The following is a 13,227-nucleotide window of genomic DNA, read 5'->3' as shown; positions in this document are numbered from 1 at the left end:
GCTGCCTCTCTCCGCTGCCTCTTTCCGTCAGTACCGGGTCTCGTCATTTCGGCCAGTCGACGCAAGCACAGTGCACTCCCTCCGTACTGCGCAGGTGCATGCGTACAGAGCCGGAGGAGGCCCCTGTGCATGCGGAAGCCTGGCCGCGTCTGGCGGAAGTGACGGGACCCGGTACCTGCGATAGAGACAGCGGAGGATGGCAGCGTGGGAGCGATCCAAGCTTATGGGGCTGGAGGAAGCCCCAGGTATGTATAATATCTTTTTTACATTTTCAACATCGGTTCGTTTCTGGTTCCCTTTAAGGAATCAACTTCAGTATGGTTGATCAAAAGTCGATTGATAAGTGACCCACACACTTCAAACGATATCCTATGTGATTCACATTCGATCTGACCGATGTTGTGTGCCAAGCTGTGTATGCAAAATGGTTTCAGCATCAATCAAATGACATGTGAAAAGTAGTCAATTCCTGTGCGATCGACCGAGATCTTGCATCTTGCTTGATCAAGTAAGCTGGTCGATTCGACATGAAATCGGCTACTCTTCGATTGAGAATTCTGGAACACACTCGATTCTCTATCGGTTCTATAAAATTATCAGATCGAATGGTCGATCATACAGCCAAATCGATAGATGGATGGCCACCTTAAGGCTGAATGTTGGAGGATGTGGCTGTGGATTGAATGAAAACTAGTCAGCAGCTGGAGCAAGAAAAGGTAGCTACTACAATCTTTGTGACATGCTTTGCATGGAGCTGCAGGTCCCGCATCATTGACTTGAATTTAAACCAAGGTATTATTTTTCAGTGGCATTTTGGGACCATGAATCTCATTTTATATTATAGTAAATGTGGTATTATTTGACTCTGGGCTAGTTTTCTAAACATCCGTTATTTTTAACATTTGATGTTGGAAAGCACACAAACCTGATACATTATTTTTACAGGTCACCCTTTGGGAATTGGATGTGTCCAAGCTTCGAAAGTACAATACATGATGTGGATTATTTCAGTTTTCTGTTCTCAACACTTATAGGTATGTAAAATGCATCAAACTCTGTCTCAAATGTACCATCATTTTGCAAGTCATTTACCACAAGAATCTAATTTTGTACTTAGGATATCATTTTCTAGAGGAACATTATAAATATACAGTTGTGCTCATAAGTTTACATACCCTGACAGAATTTATGATTTCTTAACCATTTTTTATAGAATGCTAGATGATGACCCACCGTTGCCCGGGTATGTATTTGTCTGGTGTTGGCTCTGCCCACTTTTTGTAACCCTAACACACAAACACTCAATGACCAAGTTTGAGAGCTTTGGGGTCTTTGGCATCAAAAATTTGAAATTAAACAAATCAGATTGGCTGTTTGTGGCTCTGCCCACCTTTTTTGAACCTCAGTCACCCAGTGACTCACTCAGTCACCCAGTACCAGGTTTGAGGAATCTGCTATTAACAGTGTAAACATGGCAGCAATTTACATATTCTCCTTGAAAATCAACAGGTGAATTTTGGCTTCTGTAGGCTCCACCCACTTCCTAAATATTAATTTCAGTCACCCAGTGACCAACTGGGCAAAGTTTGAGAGCCCTGCCATTAACAATGTAAGAATGACTGCAGTTTATATTTTCCCAGTGAAATTAGTTTTTGGCTCCACCCACTTTCTGTGACCTTGACACAGTCACTCAGTGATCAAGTTTTGAGCTATCTGGTTCCTGGCATCAAAATTGTGTGAATGGAAGCAGTTTATCCAGCAAAGAAATCTGATTGGCTGTTTGTGGCTTCGCCCCTTTAGTGAATTTAAACACAAGTCACCCAATTACCGACGTAGCAAGATCGAAGCCTCTGCTATTAACAGTGTAAGAATGACAGCAGTTTAAATATTCCCCTTGAAAATCAAAAGGTACATTTTGATTGGCTGTTGTAGGCTCCACCCACTTTCCTGAATATTAATCCCAGTGACCAAGTGTGCCAAGTTTGAAAACCCTGCGATTAACAGTCAAAGAATGGCGGCAGTGTACATTTTCCCATTGAAAATGAATGGCTAAAATTTGATTGAGAATGGCAGATATTTGCATGTTTTCCATTAACATGAATGGGTGAAATTGGATTGGCTGTTTGCAGCTCCGCTCAGGTGTGTGCAGGGGGGATGCGAGACATATCATCCCAGGTAGTAAGGGATCTCTATGCTAAGACGATCAAGGTGCTTTTACACACACGCACACACTCACACACTCACACTCTCACACTCTCTCACACTCCTGGTTAGTGGTTGGCTGAAGCCATTTATTGTCATGCAACTGTGTTTTTCCTTTTTTTTTTTTTAAATCCTAATCACTACACAAAGTACCCAAATGATCAGAAATTTACATATCCTTGGGATTTGGCCTGGTAACATGCACACAACTTGACACAAACTGGTTTTAATGGCTATTAAAGGTAACCATTTTCACCTGTGATCTATTTGCTTGTAATTAGTGGGTGGGTATAAAAGGTAAAGGAGTTTCTGAACGCCTGACAGTCCCTTCCATCTTTCATCCAGTGTTGCACTGATGTTTTTTTGGATTCCAAGTCATAGGGCAAGCAAAAGAAATGTCAAAGAATCTGCGGGAAAAATGTTGTTGAACTCTATAAAGCAGGAAAGGGATATAAGAACAAGGAATTGGGAACTCCAAACAGCAGTGTTTAAACTCTAATTAAAGAGTGGAAAATTTTGGGTTCTGTTGAAATCAAACCATGGTTAGGTAGACCAACTAGAAGTCCAGCCACAACTGCCAGAAAAATTGTTCGGAATGCAAGGAAAAACCCCCAAATAACTTCAGGTGAAACACAGGACTCTGAAAAAATGTGGTATGGCAGTAGCAAGATGCACAATAAGGAGGCACTTGTAGAAATATGGGCTGCCAGAAGAAGGCCATTACTACACAAATGCCACAAAGTACCCCACTTACAATATGCAAAATCGCACAAAGACAAGTCTCAGGGCCCTTTCACACTGGTGTGGTGCAACATTTTTACCACGCCCCACCGCCAGGCAATGTTAGTCTATGCGGCCTTTCATTCCGGCGTGGCACGATGGGACGAAAGTGATCTTTTCGCCACCACCCCCGACGCAAGGGCAAACCTAAGTTACCGTGTGGCGAACCGGAAGTCATGGAAGTCTGTGGCGACGTGTTTGTTAAAATGCCTGCCGCAAGTTTTACGCGTTGCGCATACGTTGAAGCGTACAATACTCTTCTGCACGTGATCTCTTTGACCACAGGAAGTGAGAGTCACTTCATGCTTGGCCGGCTGCCAGACGGGGATTACCGCGTACTAACGCAGTAATCTGCAAAGGCTTGTTTTGGACGGTGCAGCCGCTATATGCAGTGTGAAACTGGCCTCAAACTTTGTCACAAAGTAATTTGAAATGATGAGACTAAAAATTAACTTTTTGTCCAGAACCATAAATGCTACATTTGGAGGGGAGTCAGCAAGGCCTATGATGAAAGGTACACCATTCCTACTGTGAATCATGGTGGTGGAACGCTGATGTTTTTGGGGATGTGTGAGCTACAAAGACACATTCAATTTGGCTAGCACTGATGGCAATTTAAATGCAGTAAGTTATTAGAGAATACTGGTGGAAAAGTTGCACTCAGCCAGGAAGCTTAACATGGGACGTACTTGGGCATTTCAACATAAGGATCCAAAACACAAGGCCAAGTCAACTTGTCTTTGGCTACAGCAACATAAAGTTAAGTTTCGGGAGTGTTCATCTTAGTTTCCTGACCTCAATATCATTGAGCCACTCTGGGAAGACCTCAGATTCGCAGGTCATGTAAGACAGCGCAAGAATTTAGGGGAACTGGAGGTTTTTTTGCCAGGAAAAATGGGCAGCTTTACCACTTGAGATGACAAAGAGCCTCATCCATGACTATCACAAAAGACTTCAAGCTGTCATTGATGTTAATGGGAGCAGTACAGGGTATTAAGAACTTGGGGTATGTAGACTTTTGATCAGAGTCATTCAGGTAGTACCACGCCCCCTTGAGAAAGCCGGCGAAACGTCGGGGGAGCTGCACGTCTTCTGCATGGGACGTCCCAACCTCCACCCAGCCACACACTACAGGTCTGTAAAAGGGCCTCTCTACTGCTGTGCACGCCGTCCAGTCAAACCGACCGTGACTGCCACTGCTTGGACCTGTAGTTCTCTTGCCTCCTGTGCTGATTATCATGCACTATATGGACACCATCCACCATCGATCCTGGACGGGGTACATTAACTCCTGCACCTGCTGACAACTGACAATCCTATGTGGTGAGATGGACTGCTACTGTGCATGTATCCCAGACTTATGGACGTGGTGAGACAAGCCAATCTATATATCGTTTCAATACAAGTTTGATGCGCTGTGATGCGTCTATGTGCTGCTATTTTGTGCTTGCACTGAGCTTTGCTACTTGCACATGCATTGAACTATTGCAGACCTCTATACTGCTTCATGCTTTGGCTAATCCCGCATAAGGTTGTCAGTTCTGGTAATTTGTGTCCAACACCAGTGTGGCTGCTCTGCCTGAACGACAGGACTTTCATTTACAACATTGTCACCAAGTGACTGGCTTTTTGCTGTATACCCTTTTGCCTGTTGGACAATTTTTCCACCATTAATCCTAGATGCCGGTGGATGCTTGTGAACATGTGTGTTTGTGCTAGGGTAGATGAGTTGTGACTGGGTGGCCATCCCATGTGTTTTTTGTTAATGAACATTAATATTTTTCTAATACATTTTGCTATGCTTTTTGCAACTAATAACAGGCTTTTGTGTATTGCTTATAGTTATTGTTAATGGGTACTGTATATCCTGCTCTTTAAATATTCCACTGCCAACCTTTTGATAATTATCATTTAGGTAGTTTGTGTAGTGATTATGATTTAAAAAGAGCAAACCCAGTTGTTTGGCCATAAATGACTTCTGCCAGCCACTAACCACGAGTGAAAGAAAAGTTTTTGTTATTCATATTCAATGAAAAATGGTTAAGAAATCATAAATTCTGCCATGGTATGTAAACGTATGAGCACAACTGGGGAAAGAGGCCTGATTGTAAAGCTCTGTGTTAGAGATGCAAGGATCAGCGGGTGTTAGCGGCAGTAACTCGCCCACAAATGATTAGAGGTCTACAATTCCACCTCTTTAATTGGCAGCACTGCCACAGCCATTTTTATCCAAAATCTTCCATATCTGTTGACACCCCATCTGTATTACCACGGCCCACCCCCAGCTCGACAGCTGCCTATTATGCTGATGTAGGTGTGCGTGGCCACATCAATTTTGCCAATGGAGGGGGCGGAGTTTAAGACCTCTAATCATTTATGTGCAAGTGAGTTATTGCGGTTTACACCAGCCGATCCTGGCAGCATTAACCGAGAGCCTTACATTACAGGCCCTCTGTTTTTTTTTAATTATTATTATTATTGGTGCTCTTTAAATATTAAATTAGTGAAATTCCTCTTTTGTTATAACATTACTATACTATAACATTACTATAAATGAAGAAGGGTGCTTTACAAGTGTTTTTTTTTTTTTTTGTTTAATTTTTTTTTTATTGCAATTCAATGTGATTAAAAATATCATTCCATTTCAATCTTCAGCCAGCTAATAATGTCAAAACCTTGACATTAGGTTCACATAGCTTACCATTACAACCTTTTAAACAGTATCCTGTGTACTATGTTTAGAGTACTGTTGCTGGAAGACTCCCATGTGCAAAAACTCCCATCTTGCTGCAGCTGTAATCAACTGCACAGGATTGGAGCTTTTGCTACTCACTTTCAACACCTGAACTGAGCTTTAGAGGCAAACTTTGACACTTTCAACTACCGGTTTCTGTTAGAAATAGCCTGGAATTTCTATACACATCAAAATAAATTGCCTCTGACCCCTCTCACCCAGCTCACTCCATCTTCCAGCTCACTCCATCTTCCAGCTCTTGCCCTCAGGAGTAAGATTCCGGTCAATCGCTACCAAAACCTCTAGACACAGGAACAGCCTTTTTGTTCAAGCGGTAGCCATACTAAATGCAGAACCCCACTAGAGCTGCTAGGACTTGAAAGTAATCAGCACAGAACTGAAAATGAACAATTCTCACATTGCTTACTGCCACTATACTTGCATAATGTCCTTGACTTGTAATATACACACTGTCTGTCCTTGTATTGTTTGTGTTTGCTAGGCAACTGCCAAGACTAATTCTTTGTAGGTGCAAACTTACTTGGCAAAATAAAATGGATTCTGGTGCATGGAGAGATCGATGAACGTTCATTCATCTACTTCAGTTCTAGAATTCTTGCAGTCTGGGTTTAAAGAGGGACTAGGTATTAGTACTCTAAAAGTACAAACAGCAGCAATTAGTGTTTTTTTTTTTACAAAGGAAACTGGCTCGAGAAGAATTTTCTGTTGATTTTTTTTCAGGCGCTTAAGAGGTTATGTCCAGTAGTTATACCAAAGACTCCTTCTTGGAATCTAAACACAGTATTACAGGCCGTGTGTGGGCCTCCGTTTGAGCCACTTTATCAGATTTCGGTGAAATTATCAGTAAAGACTGCATTTCTTCTTGCAATTACGTCTGCCAGGAGAGTGGGGGAATTGCAGGCTTTGTCAATTAACCATTTCTGTCACCCGGACGTGATGCTCAAGTCCAGGCGGCTGCTCTGCTGCGGTGCCACGCTTCGGCGTGCTCGCGTTCGTGGGCGCGCCCCGTGCTGTCCCCTCGTAGCCCTGGGATCAGTGAACGGGAACATGGTTCCCGATCACCGATCCGTGTCCCCAGCAGAAAAACCGAAATGCTCTTCCTAGAGGCTTCAGTCTTTCTGTAAAAAAAAAAGTTTCCCCGTGCTCCTTGTGCTTCCGGTGATCGAGAAGCACAAGGAGAAAAAAATAAACTTAAGGTGGCCATCTTGTGGCCAAATAGTAAAACTACATCTACATATTTTTTACATTACAATTTAAACATATAATAACATTAAAAATTAACTGTTTATTTCCCACACCAAAATATTATCCAAATAAAATTTTTAATGGAAAAAAAAAATTATATTTAAAAAAATAACAAAAAACGACAACAAATAGTTACCTAAGGGTCTGAACTTTTTAAATATGCATTTGAAGGGGGTATACTAGAAAATTTTTTTAAATTATAAGCTTGTATATAGTGATGGACGCTTCGGCGTGCTCGCGTTCGCGGGCGCGCCCCGTGCTGTCCCCTGGTAGCCCTGGGTTCAGTGAACGGGAACATGGTCCCCGATCACCGATCCGTGTCCCCAGCAGAAAAACCGAAACGCTCTTCCTAGAGGCTTCAGTCTTTCTGTAAAAAAAAAGTTTCCCCGTTCTCCTTGTGCTTCCGGTGATCGAGAAGCACAAGGAGAAAAAAATAAACTTAAGGTGGCCATCTTGTGGCCAAATAGTAAAACTACATCTACATATTTTTTACATTACAATTTAAACATATAATAACATTAAAAATTAACTGTTTATTTCCCACACCAAAATATTACCCAAATAAAATTTTTAATGGAAAAAAAAATTATATTTAAAAAAAAACAAAAAAAACAAAACAAATAGTTACCTAAGGGTCTGAACTTTTTAAATATGCATTTGAAGGGGGTATACTAGATTTTTTTTTTAAATTATAAGCTTGTAAATAGTGATGGACGCAAAACGGAAAAAATGCACCTTTATTTCCAAATAAAATATTGGCGCCATACATTGTGATAAGGACAAAATTTAAATGGTGTCATAACCAGGGCTGTGGAGTTGGAGTCGGAGTCGAGGAGTCGGAGCCGGGGCAATTTTGGGCACTCGGAGTTGGAGTCGGGAGTCATTGATTTCATAAACTGAGGAGTCGGATGATTTTTGTACAAAATCCACAGCCCTGTTAAGTATTAGACTAAGTCGGGGCAATTTTGGGTAGTCGGAGTCGTGGTTTCATAAACTGAGGAGTCGGAGTTGGAGTCAGAAGATTTTTGTACCGACTCCACAGCCCTGGTCATAACCGAGATAAACAGGCAAATAAAATACATAGGTTTTAATTATGGTAGCGTGGATTATTTTAAAGCTATAATGGACGGAAAAAAAATTCTTAGCAAAATATACCACCCAAAGAAAGCCTAATTGGTGGCGGAAAAAACAAGATATAGATCAATAAATTGTGTTAAGTAGTGATAAAGTTGTTAGCGAATGAATGGGAGGTGAAAATTGCTCTGATGCATAAGGTGAAAAATCCCTGCAGGCTGAAATGGTGAAGCCACCTTACTGTATTATTTCTGAGGATAAGATTACCTTACGTCCAGATAATGGCCTCAATTCACTAAGCTTATCTCCTGTCTTTAATAACTCTTCTAGAGTTTTACCATGGTGATAAGGCATGTAGTATTCAGGAAACATTTTACCTCAGGCAAACCTAAGGTTAACTCTTCTGTCTTTAAGTTAACTCTTTAATCCTTAAAATAACTCCAGAGTTAAAGACAGGCTGTTTATTAACTGCATGTGAAAATAACTACAGAGGAGGTAACTTAACTACAGAGGAGGTAACTTAACTACAGAGGAGGTAACTTAACTACAGAGGAGGTAACTTAACTACAGAGGAGGTAACGTAAGGAATGAAGAGATAAGATAACTCTCTTACTAGTGGAGGTAAGTTTTCTCTTGCCTTATTATCTCCAGCATGATCTTAGTGAATTGAGGCCATAGCCTTTATTCCAAAGGTAGTATCAACATTTCATAGGACTCAAGAAATCTTTCTTCCATCCTTTTGTGTCAAATGAAAAAGAAAAGCGACTTCATTGCTTGGATGTTAGAAGATGTCTGCTTCAATACTTAGAAAGATCTAAATCCTGGAGGAAAACAGATGCGTTATTCATACTTTTCGCTGGAAAGAATAAAGGGTTCCATGCGTCTAAGCCAACTATTGCTAGATGGATAAGACAGACCTTTTCTGTAGCATATCAATCACAGGGAAAAATTCTGTCAACATCTGTTAAAGCTCATTCGACAAGAAGTGTTTCAACCTCATGGGCAGAGAGGGCCGGAGCTTCCATCGAGCAGATTTGCAGAGCGGCGACCTGGTCCAGCCAAAACACGCTTGTAAAACATTATAGACTAAATCTTTTATCTAGTGGTGATCTAGCCTTTGGTAGAAAAGTTCTACAGGCAGTGGTCCCACTCTTATTATAGATCTTGATTATCGTCTCAATGGAGGGGTGCTGTCCCAAGGACTTTCTGGGAAAGACCACACTTGCCTTCGGTAAAGTCTTTTCCAGTAGTCCAAGGGACAGCACCCCTACTTGCCACCCTATGTGGGAAACTATTAAGAAAGACATTATGCAAGCATCATACGGTGAGTCCGGGTCATCTTTTTTTTTTTTTTTATTACTGAGGATCTCTGTGAGTAGCTTGTATTTATGTATGCTGCTGTCCATTATGCAAATGTATTTGTTTAATAGCTTCCTATCCAGTATTGGGAGGGAGACAAGTCTCAATGGAGGGGTGCTGTCCCTTGGACTACTGGAAAAGACTTTATCAAAGGTAAGTGTGGTCTTTTGTATGTATAGTTTTCCTTCATCCTGTATGCTAACCTCAAGCAAAGGAGGATCCGCAATCTCAGTGAGGTGATAAAAGCTGGTAAATTTTATTGAAAAAAGCCACAAAAATTGACACAAACAAGGCCAAGAAGACTAACGCGTATCGGGCTCAAAATCTGCCCTTAATCCTAGTCATACAAATTCTAAAAGAGGCGGGGACTTTATAGCTGAAGGAGAGGGGAGGGAAACTCACACCCACTCAATCAGAAAAAAGCCACAACCTCTTAAGGGAACACAGTACATCTTGTAACAAACATTGATAGATTAAATTCTCACATAATTGCAGAGATACAAGAAATATGTACAGAATTATTAAAAAACATCTGAATATTAAAATTGCATACAAAAGGTACAAATAATAAAGAAGAAAACTGACTGGCAACGGGAAAAGGGGGAAAAAAAGGGGAAAGTCTTTCCTAACAGTCATGTATTAAACTGATATCCCAGCGAGTATTAAGGCCATCAGGGGAGCGGGTACCCATACGATGAATCCAAAAGGCTTCTCGTTTAAGGAGAAGCCTCTGATGGTCGCCTCCCCTAATTGGAGAGACCACTCTTTCTACTCCTTGATATTTAAAAGAGGTCATATTCCCATTATGACAGTTCTCAAAATGTTTTGAAACGGCAGATTTTTTAAAAGTATTCCAGTTGGTCGCACAGTAGTGTTCACCTATCCTCGCTCGAAGATTGCGGGTGGTGCACCCCACATACTGAATGCGACAACTGGTACATGAAATTACATAAATTGTATATTTGGTATCACAATTGATATACTGTAGAATGGGAAAAGACCAGTTGGTTACATATGAAAAAATGGAAGTTCCTTTTTAATGACACGTATGCTAACCTAATTGCAGTCATTGATGACCGATGGATCAGAATCAGAATTTATTTCCGCCAAGTACAACCGGTGGGTTGTACCCGGAATTGGTTTTGGCGCATACAGGGTCGTTGATGAAAAACAAGAAAAATAGCACGATTAAGCATATACATACATAGACATGGGACAAGCACACATAGGACAACATTACAGCTTGTGCGTACAATTAAGCAGAGCGTCGTGTACAGGTAAGCATGGTACAAACGTATAAACAATAAAGCAAAAATAGAAAGCAAAAACAGAGAACATTACAGCATACACGTACAGATTAACGTAATACAAACAGAGCAAAACGTACACTGAGAGCAGGAACAGAAAAGAGTGGGACTGGAGGAGCAGCCTGAGAGCTGATCTGAGCGCTGCCATTTCCGGCACTGGACGCTACACAGCGACACGCTCCAACAAGACAGGTGCTCCGAACGTCCACGAAAAAGTAGAGGAAAGTGATGGAGGCGGACAGCAGAGTGTCCTGGTAGAGAGTGGATAGAGAAGGAGAGAGATAGAGAGAGAAGGGACAGCTAAGAGAAAAAGCGGAACCAGAGAGAGAGAGCCCAAAGCGAGAGGAGAGAGGCAGGGACCTTTTTGTGCTGCAGATTGAACACCCCTGGTACAGTCTGTTATTCAGTCCCAAGATGTCCATATGCTGGTGGTTGCAGGCAGAGGGGGCCCAGTGATGATGGTTGCTCCACGTGGATTGCGGCAGCTGTTCAGGTCGATCAGGCCCAGGCTGATCAGGGCAGCAGCTATGTGCCCCCTGGATTGTTGTGGTCTCCTGAGTGTGCCCGAGGTGGCTTCCAGGCAGCGGTGGTGTGCGACACAGAGGCAGTGTAGTGCCTGGGCCCATGGTCGCTCCACGTGGGTGGCGGTGGCCGCTTCAGCTGATCGGCCCTTTGGTGTCCTGGCAGTCGCGTGATGCGACTGCGTGCCGAGAGGGAGCAGCTCACCGACGGAGATGTGGCGCGGTGAACGGATGTCCTGGCTGCGGGGCTGCAGCAGCAGATGGGCTCGCAGTGAGCGGATGGCGAATGGAGGGGGACGGCCCCCTGACGGCCACCGATATCTGGCGATCCCAGTGCACCCCTCATGCGGCGTCCCGGTCTCCTGGCAACAGGCGCAGTGGCCCGCCTCCTCAGCCTGCCCAGAATGCAGAAATCTGGCCGGTGGAGTCCCCGCGCGACCTCCTCGCTCACAGATCCCGGCGGACGGGGTCCATGTGGCGTGTGCTAGAGTCCATGAGAGTGCACACTGGGGTCAGTTCCTCGGCGGCAGCAGCGGCCGAACAGCCGATGCCAGCCTGCGTGCACGTCTGTGACCCCTGCATCTCACTCAGGCGGATGGAGGCTGTTGGTGAGAGCAGGTGGGAGAAATTTAAAAGAAAAAGAAGAAAAAAGACCGGAGCCCTGTGGCCGTGGCGTCCGCACCCGGCGCCATCTTGTATATTTCAGGTGTGCCACAAAATTCAACAGATGTACTGAGATCAGGAACAAAAATTAGCTCATGCAGTATAAAAATGAGTTGACAGAATGCTGAATGGGGGTTCCCATGTTGCACAAAGTCCTTATATTATTATGACCTTTATAATATGTTTACTTGTAGCAAATGGTTAGAACCTCAAACACTTGTACACCTTTGACTGCAAATAAACACCATTGTTCTGTAAGGGATCAGTTCTTTAAGGCATTCATTATAGAGATGGCATTGCATGCACAATTTGTAGATGCATGTATGGTGCCACATCAAGATTTGTGATACATTTTTAAAAAGATTTTGATTTATTACAATATTACAGTATATCTGCAGTGAGAACCTGTATGCAGACTACAGGAATCACTTGACAGTTGATCTTTGCAATCCATGCCTGGTTCAAGTAGACCATTGCAAGAATTGATCAAACTTTTGTCACCAAATATAAAATCATGTTTAAAGCCCAACTATGCCCATAATTGAACAATGTAACAAATATAATAGCAGTCAGGATAAGAGAATTAATACCGGGCATTGAAACAAAGTGGTGGACAAAACCTGTTCCATGAGGAGAAAATGGCTTAAAACTAAAGCTTTGGTTGAATACAGCCAAATTTGGAACTGGTGGGTGGGGTGCTAAGAAGTGACCATGATTTAGAACTGGTGGGTAGAACAATAGAAGAAAGATTTTACGCAGCATTACTGTACAAAGGTTGTAGAAAAGGGTGGTCAAATCGGGAGGGGTGGGGTTGGTGCATAGAGATAGCATAGCACCTGCACATTGGCCTCAATTCACTAAGCTTATCTCCTGTCTTTAATAACTCTTCTAGAGTTGTTACCATGGTGATAAGGCATGTAGTATTCAGGAAACATTTTACCTCAGGCAAGCCTAAAGTTAACTCTTCTGTCTTTAAATTAACTCTCCAATCCTTAAAATAACTCCAGAGTTAAAGACAGGCTGTTAATTAACTGCGTGTGGAAATAACTACAGAGGAGGTAAATTAACTACAGAGGAGGTAAATTAACTACAGAGGAGGTAAATTAACTACAGAGGAGGTAAATTAACTACAGAGGAGGTAAATTAACTACAGAGGAGGTAAATTAACTACAGAGGAGGTAAATTAACTGCAGAGGAGGTAAATTAACTACAGGAGAGGTAACTTAAGGAATGAAGAGGTAAGATAACTCTCTCACGTGTGGAGGTAAGTTTTCTCTTGCTTTATTATCTCTAGCATGATCTTAGTGAATTGAGGCCAATG

General features: G+C 42.4%; 1 protein-coding gene across 1 annotated transcript in view; it reads left to right on the top strand.

The window, feature by feature from the left end:
• Positions 1–13,227, top strand: part of TEX10 (testis expressed 10) — a 178,645-nt gene that overhangs the window by 116,654 nt on the left and 48,764 nt on the right. Inside the window, exon 9 of the mRNA XM_068236496.1 lies at positions 946–1,034. Coding sequence (XP_068092597.1) covers positions 946–1,034 — 89 coding nt within the window. The remainder of the gene's footprint in view (positions 1–945; positions 1,035–13,227) is intronic.

This window comes from Hyperolius riggenbachi, chromosome 5 (assembly GCF_040937935.1).
Source record: "Hyperolius riggenbachi isolate aHypRig1 chromosome 5, aHypRig1.pri, whole genome shotgun sequence".
Lineage (NCBI taxonomy): Eukaryota > Metazoa > Chordata > Amphibia > Anura > Hyperoliidae > Hyperolius > Hyperolius riggenbachi.
The sequence above is the reverse complement of the archived record's forward strand: the minus strand, read 5'-3'. Positions and strand labels throughout refer to the sequence as shown.